Raw genomic sequence first — 19,243 nt, forward strand, 5'->3', positions numbered from 1 at the left:
ACAATTCATTTGAGAACTTCAAGCTTTTAACTCATTTTGTTTAAGTGGTTTCTGAATGCTGTGGAGATGTTTACAGTGGTTGACTTTATTAAACTGCTCCAGGGAAATGGCTGATGTGAACAAATCTTCAGTTTGGGGACTGAATGAGAGTCCAGAACACAGGAAAATGGAAAGTAAAATTGTCTGAATCAGCAGCTGTTCTTGGAGAATCCTGTAAATATGAGCTTGTTTTAAATTTACAGTGCAAACTTGTTGATAAAGAATATTTCAACTAAATGCTAACAGTGTTTGGAAACCGCAGGTTTTTATACATTTTTGCCAGGAAGAAAATGTTTTTAAACATATTATACATTCCCATACTGTCTGAAATGACAGATTGAAATAATACCAGCTATTTTTTTTTTCTTTTTACACAGTGCTTTGTCATTATATTATAGTTAGCAGGTACAATGCAGGAACATTTACAGGTCACAGTAAAAACTAATGTTTATTTCTTCCAGAGGTCATAAAAAATCTATTATTCAGCTGTTAAGAAAAAAACTGTTAAACTACTTATCCAGTAATTGTATTTTTTAAGGAATCAGAAAAGGAAATTTCATGGTTTTGTCCCAACATGATTAACTTTCATCTTTGATCAAGTGACAAGCTACAACACCTGTGTGAAGTCACTTGTCTGACAGTGCAACTTATTGTATCCATAATCCTTGGGTGATTATATATGTGGATTCTCCCCATGAATCAAAACACAGGGAAGCAAAATGAGCCACTTGCATTTTTTTCTGATATGGCTGCTTGTTACGAGGAAGAATATTGAAGGAAAGCCTGCATCCCAATCAGGAAGCGGAGGATCCTTTGAACACGTGAGTAGCAAGAGATCTCAATGTCTCCTAAATTTTAATCAGTTTCTTTTGCTGTGCTCTGTTCTTGGCAGCCTGTATAGTTACAACTGCATGGTCCTGTCTCCCACCTATAATACTGTGGGAGTGTGGACCTTCTCTCACTCAGCAGAATTGTCTCGACTGTTTACTACTGGCCTGATTTTTTGTCCTTTTGAAAACTGAAGCTTGTTCTTCTGCTAAGTTTTCGTTGCTTTTGAGCCTGGTAGTCTGCTCGTGCCGAACTTGCTCTGGATTCCAAAATGTAGTTTATCTAGCAACAAGCAGAAACACAGAAGTACAATTATTTTGGCAGTTGGGTAAGATGAAAGAAAATCAGTAACATTGTTAAGCACACCAGGTACCGTTTGGCTGGCATGGACTTGATGGGTCAAAGGCCCATTTCTGCGCTGGCTTGCTCCACGATGTTCAAACAAATTTTCAAGAATGATTTGGAACTTGGTCCCAATCAAACGTAGAACATAGAACACTTCAGCACAGTACAGGCCCTCTGGCCCCCATGTTGTACCAACCGCTTAACCTACTCTTCGAAACTCGTACATTTGCCTGCACCACCACCACCCCAGGCAGGGCATTCCATGCAGCCACCACTCTGCACAAAAATCTTAGCCCTGACATCCACCCCCCCCTTACTTTGCTCCAATCACCTTAAAATTATGCCCTCTGATACTAGCCTGGGTGACGGGGTGGAGATACGTCTCCACCCAAGGAGGTGTAAGGCACTCCTCCCTCTGCTAGCCTGCAGGTCACCCTTGGGTAACCTGCTTATCCTTCCCCCGATCAGGGTCATGTAAAGCCATTGGAGCAGGTGGTGGATGGTTGTACTAGCAGCTGGTGCATATCACAAGTCTTGGTTGTGTGACCACTGACACCAGGCAGACAATCTCTGAAGAATAGTGATAATGGCTGGGGTCACCTGTCTTGTAAAGACACTGCCCAGGAAAGGACAATGGTAAAACACTTCCGTAGAAAAATTTGCCAAGAACTATCATGGCTATGGAAAGAGCATGATCACCCACGTCATACAACACAGCACATAACGAACAAACATATTAGCCATTTCCACCCAGGGAAATAGTTCCTGGCTTCCTACTTTATTTACACCTCTGTCAAGTCGCCTGAGTATCTTTCACTCTGATAAGATAAACCCTAGCTCACTCAACCTATCCTCATAAGACATGCTCTCCTAACATGGAAGCATCCTGGTGAATCTCCTTGGCACCCTATCCAAAGGTTGCACATTGTTACTAGAATGAGGTGACCAGAGCTGAACAGAATATTCCAAGTGTAGACTAATCTGCAACATTACCTTGAGGCTCTTGATTAATCATTTACAGCATTAGGAGATTCTAATTTTCTTGCTCAAGCACAGGCTGACAACCCATCCATGTTTAAAACTGATCTTGGCTCAACTGCAGATGGTCATTTACAATTGGCTGCAGCCCTATTGGAACACGCCATGGTTTGGGCGCCATGTTAGCGCGGCACTATTGTGGTTTGGGATGTTCTGGAGTTCAGAGTTCAACTTAGGCACCATCTGTAAGGAGCTTGGTCATTCTCCCTGTGACCATGTGGGACTGCTCTGGGTGCTCTGGTTTCCTCCCACTGTCTAAAAATGTGCCGGTTAATAGGATAACTGGTCATTGTAAATTGTTCTTGTAAGTAGGCTCGGGGTAAGTAGGTGGGTTGCTGGGCAGTGTGGCTCGTTGGGCTGTTAAGGGCCTGTATCTCTCAATAAATACAATAAATTTTAAAATCACACTACCACCTAAAGATGTTTGGAAAAACATTTGATGAACAACAATTCGGTTATTTCAACATTCAAAGGTAAATTTAAATTAAACATAAGCTGCAGTCAACAAAATTTTACAGGTTGAAGTTGTATAATTTGTGCAAAGGAAGTTTATATTAGAAGTTCAGGTCGCAAAAATGTTCTATGTATATTAAAATAAATCTCTTATCAATGAAATTCTACCAGAATGGAATTGTAATGTATGCTTTGTGCATTTTTCACAGACAGAACTCTTCCAAATAGTACTTGAATTTCAATGAAAGCACTTTATACATAGTTCAGATCTGTGAGACACAGGAAACATTTAAAATTGAAGATACTTTTCACACAAACATTTAAATTAGGTGCAGGATAAGATGAATCCGCTTCTCCAGCCTGTCTGGCCGTTCAACAGGTTGATCTGATTGTAAATTCCATATTCCTGCAGTCACCTTTCTCCCGCTTGTTTATCAAGACCTTTCTACCACTGCATTACAATTTTTCAAGGACTGTGTGTGCACAGTGCTGTAGAGAATCACAAAGAGTCATCCTTCAAGAAAAAATTGTGCCTCAATCCATCTTAAGTAGACAACACTTAGATTCTGCTACACAAGGGAAAGATCCTCTCAACATCCATCCTGTCAAGACCTCTCAAGATCTTGTATGTTTACTTTCTTAGAAGTTGGCGCAGATTCAGCATGTCATCTAAAACTCTGACAAACTTCCATAAGTGCAGAGTATCCTGACTGGCTGCATTACAACCTGGTAAGGAAACACCAATGCCCAAGAATGGACAAGTCTTCAAAAAGTGCAGAATATAGCCCAGTCGAGCACAGTCAAAGCCCCTCCCAACATTAAACACATCTACAAGGCGCGCTTTCACAAGAAAGCATCCATATCATGGACCCACACCATCCCGGCTATGCTCTCTTCTTGTGCTGCCATCGGGCCGGAGGTACAGGACTTGGGTCCCACACCACCAGGTTCAGGAACAGTTATTACCCTACAGCCATCAGGGTCCTGAAACAGTGAGGATAATTTCACTCATCTCAACACTGAACTGAATCCACAAACTATGGACTCATTTTCAAGGGCTTTACAATTTATTTATATATTTATTATTATTATTTTCTGTATTTGCACAGATAGTCTTCTTCTTTTGCACATTTGTTGTTTATCAACCTTTGTGTGTTTTTTTGCATTGATTCTGTTATATAGGGGCACAACTGAGAGCATCCTGACTGGCTGCATCACTGCCTGGTATGGGAACTGTACTTCCCTCAGTCGCAGGACTCTGCAGAGAGTGGTGCGGACAGCCCAGCACATCTGTAGATGTGAACTTCCCACTATTTAGGACATTTACAAAGACAGGTGTGTAAAAAGGGCCTGAAGGGTCATTGGGGACCCGAGTCACCCCAACCACAAACTGTTCCAGCTGCTACCATCCAGGAAATGGTACCATAGCATAAAAGCCAGGACCAACAGTCTCCGGGACAGCTTCTTCCACCAGGCCATCAGACTGATTAATTCATGCTGACACAATTGTATTTCTATGTTAAATTGACCGTCCTGTTGTATATATTATTTACTATAAATTGCACATTGCACATTTAGACAGAGACGTAACGTACAGATTTTTACTCATGTATATGAAGGATGTAAGTGATAAAGTCAATTCAATTCATTTCTTTGTTCTACTGTGAATGCCTGTAAGGAAATGAACCTCACAGTAGTATATGGTGACATATACATATTTTGACAATACATTTGCTTCGAACTTTGAATGTTTAAGCTCTATTTTGCTCTTCTATGGTGAAGAGTTAGTTAACCTTTAGCACATGGCCATGAACTAATTTAGACAGGAATGAAACTACAGATCTCAGCCTCAACTTTGAATCAAGGTGACTGAGGATGGAAATTATTTTAAACAAGCATCTCCATTTAATAGGTTATCCCTGTGAGCTGCTTCACCGTGCAGAACAAAATGCCAGCACCGTTAGTTTAGAAGTGACTATATAAAAGCCTCGCGGCAAATCCCACAAACAGACTAAAAAGGTGGAGTGCATTGAATAGAAGTGACACAGAAACTGATTCAGCATGAAAGACAGTCACATTAGCAAATCGTAAATACTTGTTTTACATGTCTCATAAAATGCTAATTTATTGGCCACGATACTTTGTGATGATAGCCGTGATAATTTTTAATGGAAGGTTAATGTAAAAATCAAAATGCAAAAAGCCCTTTGGCTTAGCATCAGTTGGTTCACTGAAAAGATTTGGCAGCTTAAAACCTGAACAGTTTTATGTACTGCTGGTTCTTCATAGTCGTTAAATTTTAAAGCTGATAGCTTCAAATGATGTGGAATATTTTTTTTCATGGCTAATAAAACCTTAGTTTGGACTAGCAAGAGTGATTGAGACAGTTAACTTGCTAATGTTTGAGTCAATTGGACATGTCCCTAATGTAGCTCACAATGACTGCTGGGCTCAGGAAAATCAATGCTCATGAAATAAAATGGTGACGTCTCGAGGCCTCCGTTGGTTGGGGTTGACGGTGGACGTTGCGTTGCAGCTGTCAATGTGACATGCAAGCCAGAGCAGTACGACATGGAGAGCTGTGAGAAGCTGGTGAGTTCAAAGAAACGGCAGAAATCGATACAGTTTGGCACCAGTGGCGTCGCAGGGGTTGCCAGTCACTGTTGAACTCAACGTAGGACTGCCTTAGGGACTCCAGCTCCAAATTCTTCCCTTGTGGTTTACTCCCAAAACCTTCCATAAGTGTGTATAGCTGTAAAGCAGCAGAGGGTTGAGACCCAATTTCCTTCTTCAAGATGAACTGCCAACCACAACTTATGAGCACCATCTGCCCAAAGCGACTGGTTTTAAGGAGTCAGTAACCCGCCTTTGCCCTTTCTCCTGTCAGTAGGAACAGTTCCACGGAGCTTACTAGCTAAGCCACACGTGAAGGCCAAAAGAGCTAGACTTTGTTGTCAGAGGCTATTTGAGATGCATGCCATTGGGAGCATTTAAAAGGTAGTGGGAGCTTATCCACATTATCCCACTTGGTTATGACATCCTTAAGGAATCAAAGCGGTGATGAAAAATACAAAAATGTGATAGGGGCCATGAGCAGATGGTAAGGTTTTAAGATACATCAGACAGTTTTACTTTACTCGTTGCTAGAACTAACCATCCTGTGACGCGACAAGCCAAGAACCTCTACTGGCTGCCAAGCTCCCACATGTAACACACACAAAATGCTGGAGGAATTCAAGTCAGGCAGCATCTACTGAGAGGGATATGCAGTCGACGGTTCAGGCCAAGACCCTTCATCAGTTCTATTTATTCCTCTTCCATAATGCTGCCCAGCCTGCTGAGATCCTACAGCATTTTGTGTTGCTCAGAACCTGCTTCTCCTCAAACTTACCTTTCAAAACTCTGCGCTGAGAAAGGCAAAATCCCTTGAAACAGAAGCAATCTGAACTCCCTTAAGGCCAAATCACGTCACTTTCCTTCGCCTCAGCACCACTCTGATTAAATTGGTACTTGCAAAGCTTTCTGATTGTTCAGCAAGGACGTAACTTCTGGAATCTCTGAAATGTTCTGTCACAAGTAACACTACTGTCCCTCTTGGGTCCTGTTATCTTTAATGTATTCCTATAAAAGTTGGCTTCAATTGTACCAACTGGTTGAGAAATTATTTCCTCCACTTCAACTCACAAAATGAGTACTTTGCCTAAATATGTTGGCGTGCAAGAAACACAAAACCATACAGCACAATCCAGGCCTTTCTGCCCATAATATGTTATCCATCTTTTAACCTACTCTAAGATCAACCTAACCATTCCCTTTCTACATAGTCCTCCAGTTTTCTTTCATCCAGTGCCTATCTAAGAGTGTTAAATGTTCCCAAAGTATCTGCTTCTATTACTCCCGCAGGGCATTCCACACAAGGATCATTCTGTTTAAAAAACCTATTTTTGGCATCCCCTATACTTTCCCCCAGTCACCTTAAAATTATACCCCTTCCTATTAGCTATTTCTGCAGGGGGAAAATGTCTCTGACTATCCACTCTGTACATGCCTCTTATCATCTTGTACCCCTCCAGTCCACCACTCCAAAGAGAACAGCTAACTCTCTCAACCTTCCCTATAAGACATGACGATATTGTTTTTTCTTTGGCATTAAAGCATAGTATTTCTAAATGTATCAACATGGTTCACACTTCATGTCTTTAAAAACTGAGATCAGCTAGCTTTTCTCTGAATGGGAAGTACAGTATTTGTGCTGCTTAGCACTTAGATGGGAATCAGAGAATTAGAAAAGTGGTTCAAATAACTTATTGCTACTATTTTCTAATTGGCTTGATTGTCATATAAATTCCCAGCAGTTTGATTACTAGTCTTAAATAAGCATATTAAAACCAACAATCATGAAGGAAGCATCAGCCTTTTGAAGATATGCAGAATTGTGTTGCTAACATAATATAGTTCTTTGGTGGAGACTGGAAGGACTGAACCGATAGATGAAATTACTCAAGGTGACTCAAGCATCTCCACAGCCTACTTGAAGGTGGGCTGTTAAGTTAGAAGAATCAGAATCAGGTTTATTATTACAGGTTGAACACCCCTTATTTGAAATGCTGAAGGCCAGAAGTGATTCGGTGTTTTTTTGGATTTTGGAATATATAATACGATCGCTTGGAATTGCCATCATTTCTGACTGACAGTACTGTGCAAAAGTCTTGGGAATGCATATATATCTAGGGTGTCTAGACTCTTGCAGAGTACTGTAGTAATTTTATGTATTGCACTGTACTGCTGCCATAAAAAAACAAATTTAATGACATATGCGAGTGATGATAAACCTGACTCTGATATGGGTCTCTTTTGGGGGCTGAGAGTAGGAAGGGGGCGGGGAGATGGGAATCATGGTTGGGAAAAGGGGAAGGGAGAAAGGAGGGAGTGGGAAGCACCAGAGGGACATTCTGTTATGATCATTAAACCAATTAATTGAAAGCAGATGACCCGCCGGGTGTCTCAGGGCTGGGCATGTCTGTATCTGTGTCACCTGGCACTTCTCATCTTTCACCTATTTCTCCTGCCCCACCAGACTACCAGGTTTACAAACTTGCTCTCCACTCCACATTGAAATACAGTACCGTGCAAAGGTCTTAGCTACCCGAGCTATATGTATGTGCCTTGTGACTTTTGTACAGAACTGTATGTGCTACCAGCAAGCAGTCTCTGTTTTACATTTGTTCATCACATTATGTACTTAACAGTAAAACTGATCACATACCATTAATGTAGTGAAAATATGTGTGCAGAGTAACAAAGGCAGCTCAGCAGCGTCGGGAGAATACCCGACTCAGCTGTTGAACAACAACAGACAGCGGCAGGCTTTCAATCTCCACCTATGATGCTGTGATTTGATTAAAAGGTTACAGTACACTGTATTTGTATTTTACTCTTTTTAGGATTTATGTAAGGTATAAAAACAATCAGCATCACAAGTTTGTTCTGGTGTTAGATTTTCGCGATCAGCAAACATTTACAAAATATAACGCCGTGTCTTTTAAATTTCTGCAACCAGCCGCTGAATATTCACATTTGCCTTCAATTTTCAGTTCGTCATGATAGATCTTTGCTTGTGTCATGGTCAGCAAACCATTAGGTGGTATATATTCACCCTGATGCTGACAATACACCATCGAGATCTTCAGTTTTTGCCTTATGAAGTGTTTTTCTGTTTTTCATTAACTTCTCTTCATTACACATGTGAGGTCACTTCTCAGAACAATGTGTGCTCCGCAGTGACCTATGCATCTTCTGGGAACCTTCCAGTGTCTTGTTCAACTTTCCATTTGTGACATCATGCCAGCGTTCAAAAAGAAATTCGGATTTTGGGATTTTGGAATTATGCATAAGGGGTACTCAGCATGTACTGACATGTCATGAAATGTGTTGTCCTGCAGCAGAAATATATACCTCTTGCCCATCCTCTGGGTCCCCCCTCCTTGTCTTTCTTCCCGGACCTCCTGTCCCATGTTCCTCTCGTATCCCCTTTTGCCTATCACCTGTCCAGCTCTCGGCTCTATCCCTCCCCCTCCTGTCTTCTCCTATCATTTTGCATCTCCCCCTCCCCCTCCAGCTTTCAAATCCCTTACTCACTCTTCCTTCAGTTAGTCCTGACGAAGGGTCTCGGCCTGAAACGTCGACTGCGCCTCTTCCTATAGATGCTGCTTGGCCTGCTGCGTTCACCAGCAACTTTGATGTATGTTACATAAAATATACCATAGTTTATAAATTTTATTAAAAATATATACATAAAATTTATAAATTATAGTATATTTTATGTATTGTGCTATGTACATAAAAGTAGTACAAAAGAACAAAAATATTGAAGTAATGTTCAGGGGTTCATTGTCCATTCTGAAATCCAAAGATGGAAGGGAAAAAACTGTTCCTAAAATCTTGGGCATCTCTCTTCAGGCTCCTGTACCTCCCTTCCTGCTGGCAGTAATGAGAAAGAGGGCATGGGGTTTCTTAACGATGGATGCCACCTTTTTAAGGCATTGCCTTTTGAAGATGAACTCAATGCTGGGGAGGCTAGTGCCCATGACGAAGGTGGCTGAGTTCACAAACCTCTACAGCTTTTTCCCTCCATACCAGATGGTGATGCAACCAGCTAGAATGCTTTCCATGGTACATCTGTAGAAATTTGTTACTGTTTGGTGATATTCCAAATCTCCTCAAACTCTCAATGATATAAGCTGCCAGCGTCCCCTCTTCAGAATTACATTATTATGTTGGGCCTAGTATAGATCTTCAGAGATGCTGACATCGAAGAATTTAAGGTGATTTAAGGTGTCCCTGCTGGAGGTCAGTTCACTAATCTGAAAGCATCCTGTACTTAGAAAGGACCAAATCCAACAAAAGAAATGGAAGGAAAATTAGGCAGGGTAGACTTTCCGTTATCATACATTTTAAAACACAAAACTGAGGTGATTAAACAAAATGATTTTATATTTCCATCGCACATCTCAGATGTGATTCTGCAAATCAATCTTTGGCTGCAAGAAACCAAAGACAATTTTCATTGGAGTTAATTTTATTCTACAGGACGTTTTCAGTTTGGCTTCTTGGGGTCTGAGGCCTGAATGCATTAAGCAGTTATCTGTGTTCACCTCGATTGTCAGTCCTTCAAGTTTGACTCTTGCTCTGTGATAGTAGACAAGAGATTGGAGTGTGAGTAGTCCCTTATAAGCCACACAACAGCTGAGGGTAGCCCTTCTTCTTGGAGGGACAAGGGATAATGAAGGCACTTTTGCAAGTTCTGGACAGAAAATCTCTGGGAAGAGAACTATTTGTGATATCTGCTTATCTGGAGACCAGGAAAATGCATGGAGATTAGCTGAATGGAAATTAGAGGGAGGGCATCACAAAAACAGATACTTGGGGGAGGATATGTCCAAATAGGAAAGAAACCCGAGATGCAGAGATTGCAGACAGTCGAAGGGTAGAGGGTACTAACAACAGCAACAAAACAGACTACCTCATCTTGAGGTAAAGACCACCCCAAGCTCTTTACCATTGCTATTGAGAGTATAAGGTCAGGGAGAGGTTTGGGAGATGGCTGGTAGTGAAAAGTTGTGGATTATCATGGCTTATGGTGTGGCCAACAGGAGAGGAGAGAAGGACCCAATAATGCTGGATGCAGTGCACCCACTCAGTCTGATCTGATATGTTACTGAACTGGCTGAAAACCAGCTAAGTCAAACAGCTTCTGTGGAAGCAAATTCTCACACATGGCGACACTTGCGACTGTCCCCAGCACATATTAGGACTGTGCTGATCAACGACACAAATGACACATTTCACTGTGTGTTTCAATGCACATGTTACAAATTAAGCTAATATTTAATCTTTGTTAGGATGTTGAGGGCAAGAGGCTCAGAGACAGTATTGACATGGTCATTCCAGACCAAGTGTTCAGACTCTTATGTTGGATTAGCCATTGGCTGGCACTTGTGCAACACAAACATTGCTTTTCAGTTCTCAGCTCAAGCCTGGATGCTGACCAGGTTATAGCTGCATGCTTGCAAAGACTCATTCATTACCCGAGTGGTGATGGATGCAGTCCTTAGTGAACACCGGCACTTTGACTTTTAAAATGGAGGGAAGGTCATTGACGAAGCAGCTCAGAACACTTGAGCTTGGAGCATTACTCTGAGGACCTTCTACAACCTCATTTTGGGGTACAGGAAACTGAGTTTTATTAATTAGAACCTCCTTCCTCTTTGCTATGTGCATCTATCCAGTGGCGATTTTATCCCAATCACTTCAGCTTTAAGTAGGGCTCTTACCATAAGCCATAGGAGCAGAATTAGGTCATTCAGCCCATCAAGTCTGCTCCACTATTTGATCACGGCGATTTATTTTCCTTTTCAACCCGCTCTCCTGACTTCGCCCATAACCTTTGATGCCCTGATGAATCAAGAATCTGTCAATCTCTGCTTTAAATATACCCCCACTGACTTGGCCTCCAGAGCCAGCTGTGGCAGTGAATTACACAGATTCACCACCCTCTGGCTAAAGAAATTCCTTATCTCTGTCTAAAGGAACATACTTCTATTCTGAGGCTGCGCACTCTGATCCCAGACTTCCCCACCATCGGAAACATCCTCTCCACTTATGTACCACATTCTGGTTAAAGCGGCCTTGACATTAAGAACAGTCAGTCACAACTCATTTCTGCAATCCGGTGTTGGATTACACTATAATTGTTACTTCATTTGCAGTTTCAGACATCTCACCTCTCCCGGAAGATCCGGGAGTCTCCCGCATATCGATAGTGGCTCCCTGACGCCCGAAAATTATATACAATATCCCGGAAGTAGATTTTTTTGAGAAGGAGAGGGAGAGGGAGAGGGAGAGCAAGCATCCTGATTGGTCTCGCTTTGTGCTAAGAGTGGTCCCCAACCACCGGGCTGTGAGGAAATAATATGATTTGCCGATATGAAACGATATGAGTTATTTGCACCTTTCCTCATTCCCTGTCACGCACTGTTGAACTTGAACGCACGCGAAGTCATTACACACACGTCATCCATGTCAGTGTAGGAAGGAGATCAACTCCTCGAGCTTGTAAATGACCGTGGGCTGATGTTTGACATAACATCTCTGCTGGCATTCTGGATCAAAGTCAAGGCTAAGTATCCTGAGATAGCCACGACATTACTGAAAACGTTGCTTCCATTTCCAACATCATATCGCTGCGAAGCTGAGTTTTCCACAATGAATGCAACGAAAACTAAATTGCAGAATAGACTGGAACCCCCTTCGAGTATCGCTGTCTCCCATCACCCCTCGATAGGACCGTCTTGTTGCAGGAAAACAAGCCCAGGGCTCCCACTGATTCAGTGATATTGGAGTGTTGCAATGATTTTATATGTTCATACGGGGAAAATATGCGCTGTGTGTTTAATATCCAAACGTTACTTAAAATGTTATGATGCTATTGACTTATCATCTATATTCCGGTGGTGATTAATACCCCTGCCCCCGGTTGGCCGGTCCGCAAGAATATTGTCAATATTAAGCCGGTCTGCAGTGCAAAAGACGTTGGGGACCCCTGCTAAATAGACCTATCAGTTTTCTCTGTGGGCAGGCTTTACAGTCGACCTCAAAAATAATGACAGTGTTGCTCGCTGCACTGTTTGCAACAGTGACTTTGCTATTGCCCATGGTGGGTTAAAATGTAAAAGACATGTTGAGGTGAGTTTAACAGGTGTCATTACAGCATAGCTAACGTTATTTAAACTAGCTGGCTAGCTGCTAAGGAGCTACGCTATTGACGTCCTACGTGATGAGGCCAAACTCCCTGTAGACTTGCTTAAAGTTGTAATAGAATAAACATGATAATATAAGTACATATTTTAATGTCACATTTGCTGCATATACCCAACTTGGTTTACAGATTAGACAAAATCACTAAACAAAGTATTACATACACCCTTGGAGGTTGGGGGGAGGGGGGATATGGTGTTGCGGGGGTGGGGGGGGTGCTACCTCCCTGAAATGAGTTTTTGCAGGGTGGGATGTCTGCAGTTGTATTTTTATATAATTATCTATGTACACTTGCAAGAAAGTTTGTGAACCCTTTGCAGTTAACTGGTTTTCTCCATTAATTACTAATAAAATGTGGTCTGATCTTCATCTAAGTCAAAATAATGCACAAACATAATCTGCCGAAACTAATAACACAAACAATTGTACTTTTCATGTCTTTATTGAAGCATTGTTTAATCATTCACAGTCCAGGCTGGAAAAAGTATGTGAACTCTTGTATTTAATAACTGGTAGAACCTCCTTTCACAGCAATAACCTCCACCAAGTGTTTCCTGTAGCTGTTGATCAGACTTGCACAATGTTGAGGAGGAATGTTAGACTATTCCTCCAGACAGTTCATCAATATTTCTGAGATACCTTGCATGAACAGCCCTCTTCGGGTCATGCCACAGCATCTCAATTGGGTTAAGGTCTAGACTCTGATTTGGCCATTCCACAACACATTTAAAAAAAAAATCATTCTGTTGTTGATTGACTCTTGTGTTTCAAACCATTGTCTTATTACATCATCCAACTTCTGTTAAGCTTCCCATTCTCCTATAAAATGTATTGAAGCAATTTTGAACTCACTGTTCCCTCAATGATTGCAAGCTGTCCAGGCCCTGAGCCAGTAAAGCAGCCCCAAGCCATGAAGCTCCTTCCATCATGCTCCACAGTTGTGATGAAGTTTTGGTGTTGGTGTGCAGTGCCCTTTTTTCATCTAAACATAGTTCAACTTTTGTCTCAACTGTCCACAGAACATTGTCCCAGAAGCACTGTAGAACAGATGGCCTTTTGCAACAATTGTGGGTTTTTTTGGAGAGCAGTGGTTTCCTCTGTGATGTCCTTCCATGTATACCATTCTTGTTCAGTGGTTTTCTTACAGTGGGCAATGAACAGAGACTTCAAAAATTTGTAGAGATTTCTGCAGGCCTTTTACAGTTACCCTTGGGTTTTTTTCCACCTCCTTCAGTATTGCATGTTGTGCTCTTGGTGTGATCTTTGCAGGACACCCACTCCTAGGGAGAGTAGCAACAAAATTCCTCCATTTGTAGAGGATTTTTCTTACTGTTGTCTGATGAACACTCAGGTCCTCAGAAATGCTTTTGTAGCCTTTTCCAGCTTCGTGCATTTCTACAATTCTTCTTCTGAGGTCCTTCGAAAGTTGTTTTGATCGAAGCATGGTGCACATAAACAGATCTTTCTTGAAAAGAAGAGGCTCTGTCCATAACCTGACTTTGTGTCTTTTTTATAGGACAGTGCATCTCTCCAACCCACACCTCCAATCACATCTCATTGATTGGAACACCTGACTTCAAATAGCTTTTAGAAGGCTTTACTCCAGAGGTTCACATACTTTTTTTGAACAGAGACTATGATTGCTTAAATGGTGTACTCAGTATTGACAAGTACAATTGTTTGTGTTATTGGTTTAGGCAGATTGTGTTTGTCTACAGACCACATTTTATGAGTAATTAATGCAGAAAACCAGGTAATTGCAAAGGGTTCACACACTTTTTTGTTGCAACTGTATATGCAATTGTTCAGTGAGCTTCCTAGTGTTCTTCTGTAACATTTTGGGATATTGCATTATTTAAAATGGAGGTTATCTGTTTGGTTAAGTCTTACCTATAAAATTTGAATAGAACGCCAGTTATCTTTGGAAATTCAATGGAGTTAGAAAACTTAAAAGAAGAACAAGCAACACATATAAAAGTTGCTGGGGGAATGCAGCAGGCCAGGCAGCATCTCTAGGAGATGCTCGAGGAGGTACAGTTGACGTTTCGGGGAAAATTTCAAATTTTTTGTCACCACAGCCTTTTGCAAGGGTCCAGAGCTGGTTGACAAGAAGAACAAAGCGTGTTAACTCCAGCTCTCTTCCTTTTGCTCCTTTCCTCCCATCACTTCTCTCACAACAAGGCTCTGTTCTTGTTACTTTCCCCATCCCTTTGTTCTCCTTGCACTTAATAAACAAGCATGAGCAACAAGTTTTATGCCTCAATCTTGACTTTTGAAGAACCAAGGATCAAAAACATCAGCATCCAACACCAGCTTTTGGTCCATTGTTGGACCGAGGCTTAATGAGAAGTGGAATCAAGCAATCTTGACTGATCCCAGCATTAGCATCAATCAATGAGTTACTGACAAACAAATGCTGCCTGATAACTCTGCTGACAACTCCTTCCAATAGTTTGATGATTGAGATTAGATTGTTGGGGACTGGATATTTCCTGAATTTCTGCAGACAAGAGAAAGCTGGACGAAGTTCCACTGGCAGGTACACACCAGAGATGGAAAATCTCAAATTTTTTGTCATCACAGCCTTTTGCAGGGGTCCACAGCTGGTTGACAAGAATGATCCCAGGAATGAAAAGGTTAGCATATGATGAGCATTTGATGGCTCCAGGCGCTGGAGTTTAGGATTTCATTGAACTGAATGCAATTGACTTTATTACTTACATCCTTCATATACTTGAGTAAAAATCTTTACGTTACGTCTCCATTTAAATGTGCAATGTAGAATTTATAGTAACTTGTAATAAATAGTAAGTACAACAGGACAGTCAATATAACATAGAAATTAATTGACCAGTCTGATGGCCTAGTGGAAGAAGCTGTCCCGGAGCCTGTTGGTCCTGGCTTTTAAGCTGCGGTATGGTTTCCCGGATGGTAGCAGCTGGGATAGTTTGGGGTTCGGGTGACTCGGGTCCCCAATGATCCTTTGGGTCCTTTTTACACACCTGTCTTTGTAAAAGTCCTGAATAGTGACGGGGGATTTCACTGAAACCTATCAAATATTGACAGGCCGAGATAGAGTAGATGCAGAGAGGATGTTTCCAAGAGTGGGGGGGAGTTGAGGACCAGAAGGTGCAGCCTCAGAATAGAAGGATGTCCCTTTAGAACAGAGATGAGGAGGAGTTTCTTTAATCAGAAGGTGGTGAATCTGTGGAATTCACTGCCACAGACTGTGGTGGAGGCAGTCAATTGAAAGCGGAGGTTGATAGGTTCTTAATTAGTAAGGGCATCAAAGATTAAAGGGAGAAAGCAGGAGAATAGGCTTGAGAGAGATAATAAATGAGCCATGATGGAATAGTAGAGTAGATTCGATGGACTGAATGGCCTAATTCTGCTCCTATGTCTTACAGCAGTCAGGCTTGTGCATTCACCCACTTCTTTATATATTTCTTGAATCAAATTGGCTTGGCATTGGTTCTCTGACTGATGGCTGCTGCAAATTGTCAGCCTATTTTGTACTCACAAGCACTGCAGGGTATCCCTTACAGTTGGAGAAAAATTGAAATGCTTACTTAACCATTTTATTTATTTAATATAACGAAGTTACATGTCCTTATCTTTCATGATGGGATCTGAACTCTCAAGATTATTTAGGCTAGTCTGGTAAACTAACAGTTAAATACAATTAGCTGACCACACATGGAGGAGGACACAAGGTGATCAATCATAGATGAAAATAACTGAGCAGCAAGATGTGAACAGTGTCATCCCTCATGAAAAGAGAAAAAAACAAAGGTTATCTCAGATTATTTCTTGTTTGTTTCTGGAAGGCATTACAGAGGAAGTAAGTAATTAGATCACTTATTCAAAACAATGGACTGAAGCATTGCAGGGGCATCCAAGTGCTGTTTGTCAGGTTGAGAAACACACACAAAATGCTGGAGGAACTCAGCAGGTCAGGCAGCATCTATGGAGAGAAATAAACTGTTGACGTTTCGGGCCGAGACTCTTCATCAGGACTGGAGGGGAAGGGTGTAGAAGCCAGAATAAGAAGGTTGGGGGGGGGGGTGGGAGGAGTGAATGAGTACACGCTGGCAGTGGATAGTTGAGACCAGACGAGGGGGAAGGTGGGTAAGTTTGGGTTGAGGTAAGATGAAGGGAGAAGCTGGGCTGGAATAGGTGGGAGAGGTAAAGGGCTGAAGAAGGAGCAGCACCAGAGGAATTACTAGGCGGGTGAGGAGAAGGGGCAAGAATGAAGCCAGAATGGCGAATGGACAAAGAGAGAAAGGGAGGGGGAGAAATTACCAGGTTAGGAAAATCGATGTTACTGTCAGGCTGCTAGCAGAATCACTTACTGGGATGCCTGGCTTATTGCAGTCTAGCACGGAACAGCCAGTCTGAACTGTACACATGGCAATTTCCCACACAGTCATTAACTGATCACAGCAGGATTGCCTGAGGAAATGCCAGGCTTGGACAAATGTGGGCCTTGGTGGAGGGAGGGGGTGGTGATAGTTCTAGAGTGAGGGTAAAAACATTAAAATTACTCACTTTTGATTAAAATGAGTGCCATGTATTGGGTACTTCCCATACAATGAATTACACCATAAGATCATAAGACAAAGGAGCAGAATTAAGCCATTCAGCCCATTGAGTTAGCTCGCCATTCGATCATGGGTGATTTATTATCCCTCTCAACCCCATTCTCCCTGCAATCTTTAACACCCTTACTAATCAAGAACATAACAGCTTCCGGTTTAAATATACCCATTGATTAGGCCTCCTCAGCCGTCTGTGGAAATGGATTCTACAGATTCACCAATTAACACACCTACCCTGCTGAGAGGCATTGACCAGTTGAAGTGGGAAGCAGGACTTCTGAGCCTTGTAATTTAGTTTGAAGAGAGGCTTTCGTATTTGGAAACAAAAGTTTTCTTTTCTGCTTCAGACAGACTGATGGTTTATAGTCATCATTTCGCTGACTCTCTCCATTTTTGCACAGCCATACCAATCAATCTTTGTGTAGTTTCACTTTGTCGAAATATCCAACCACCTCAATTTGACATGAATGGGTCTCATTTTAACATGTCACTTTCCTTCATTCTCCTTCCCTGTAAATGGTAACACACGTCACGACCCCGAATCAAAAAGCAAACTGCTGGAGATCTCAATAGCTTAGGCAATATCTATGGAATCAATGTTCCTCCCGTCATTTGTTTATTGCTCCATATTCCAGAATTTGCATACATACTTGTCCATCACCGCCTGGTACAGAGGGGCCACTGCACAGCATCAGAAAAAGTTGCAGAAAGTTATAAACTCTGCCAGATCCATCATGGACACTAGCCTCCCAAGCATCAGGGAGACCTCCAAAAGGAGGCATTCATCGTTATAGACCTCCATCACCCAGGACACGCCCTTTTCTCATTGCTACCATCAGGGAGGTGGTACAGAAGTCTAAAGACACACACTCAACGTTTCAGGAACAGCTTCTTCCCCATCGCCATCGTTTCTGAATAGAAAGTGAACCCATTACACTACCTCACTATTTTTCTCGCTCTCATTTTGCACTACTTAATTTATTTTTAATATACATTTCTTATAGCAATTTACAGTTTTAAAAACTATTATGTTTACAATGTATTGCTGCTGCAAAACAACAAATTTTATGGCATCTGCCAGGGATAATAACCCCAATTCTAATATAACAATAAACTCAGCTTTGATGCATACTGTCTTCCCAGATATTTAAGACTCTGGTGTTGAACCACTTGGAGACAGCAATACACCATTAGCCATTTAATCACCAACAAAGCAAGCTACAATCTGAAATTGTGAAGAATTTATGCATGAGTAAGATATTCTTGATCTAGGATACAAGTTTCGTTAATTGCTGTCACACCAGTGAAATAGTCTTGGCCTGTGGCAGTGAACCATGTAGACAGAGGCAACTTTGCAGGGAAGTAGCCTTGCATCAGGGCAATGCACACAAAATTCTGGAGGAAATCAGCAAGTCAAGCAGCATCTATGGAAGGGAAGTTTTGGGCCAAGGCCCTTCATCCGGACTGAAATGGAAAGGGGAAGGAGGATCTTTAAATCTTTGTGTGTGTTTCTTTAAATTTTATTTATCTTTTTCTGTTTTCTGAGAAGTTAAATTAGCTAGAGTTCAGGATTATTGATCCAGAGACATTGAGTTCAAATTCGTCCATGACAGCTGGAGAACTTAAATTCATGGATTTATGTAAATCTGGAACTATAAAAGAAGAAAGCTTGCCTCTCCATTAGATTATTGTTGAAAACCTCTTTGGTTCACTAATGCCCTTTGGGGAAGGAAATCCAACTATCTTATTGGATCTGGTCCAGATATGTTTGTCATCCTGGCCATTTCACCTTCTCTCTTCTACATTCTGGGAACCAGGTTTAATCCAGATGCATCAATTATAAACACCCAGCCCAGCTCATAAATAGCAGTTCTTTTCTATCCCCAGCGTAACTACTGTGTCTGACTGTTATTTTGAGTAATACTTTTGAGTTAAAAAAGCACTACGGCTATTGTGAACACAAGAGATTCTGCAGATGCTGGAAATCCAAAGTAACGCTTACGGAATGCTGGGGGAACTCAGCAGGTCAGGCAGCATCTATGAAGCAGAATAAAGAGTTTGTGTGTGTTACTACTGGTATTGTTTATGATCTTTGTTTCAAAACCAGAAACATTTTGGCAACCTAT

The 19,243-nt window shown here is 41.6% G+C and overlaps 1 protein-coding gene across 4 annotated transcripts in view; it reads right to left on the reverse strand.

The window, feature by feature from the left end:
- Nucleotides 1–290: 290 nt before the first annotated feature.
- Nucleotides 291–19,243, reverse strand: part of mapkap1 (MAPK associated protein 1) — a 297,659-nt gene continuing 278,706 nt past the window's right edge. For all 4 annotated transcript variants that reach the window (XM_063073411.1, XM_063073413.1, XM_063073410.1 and 1 more), the window contains one exon: nucleotides 291–1,149. In XM_063073411.1, coding sequence (XP_062929481.1) covers nucleotides 1,027–1,149 — 123 coding nt within the window. In that variant the 3' untranslated portion in view covers nucleotides 291–1,026. The remainder of the gene's footprint in view (nucleotides 1,150–19,243) is intronic.

This window comes from Mobula hypostoma, chromosome 21, assembly GCF_963921235.1.
Source record: "Mobula hypostoma chromosome 21, sMobHyp1.1, whole genome shotgun sequence".
NCBI lineage: Eukaryota > Metazoa > Chordata > Chondrichthyes > Myliobatiformes > Myliobatidae > Mobula > Mobula hypostoma.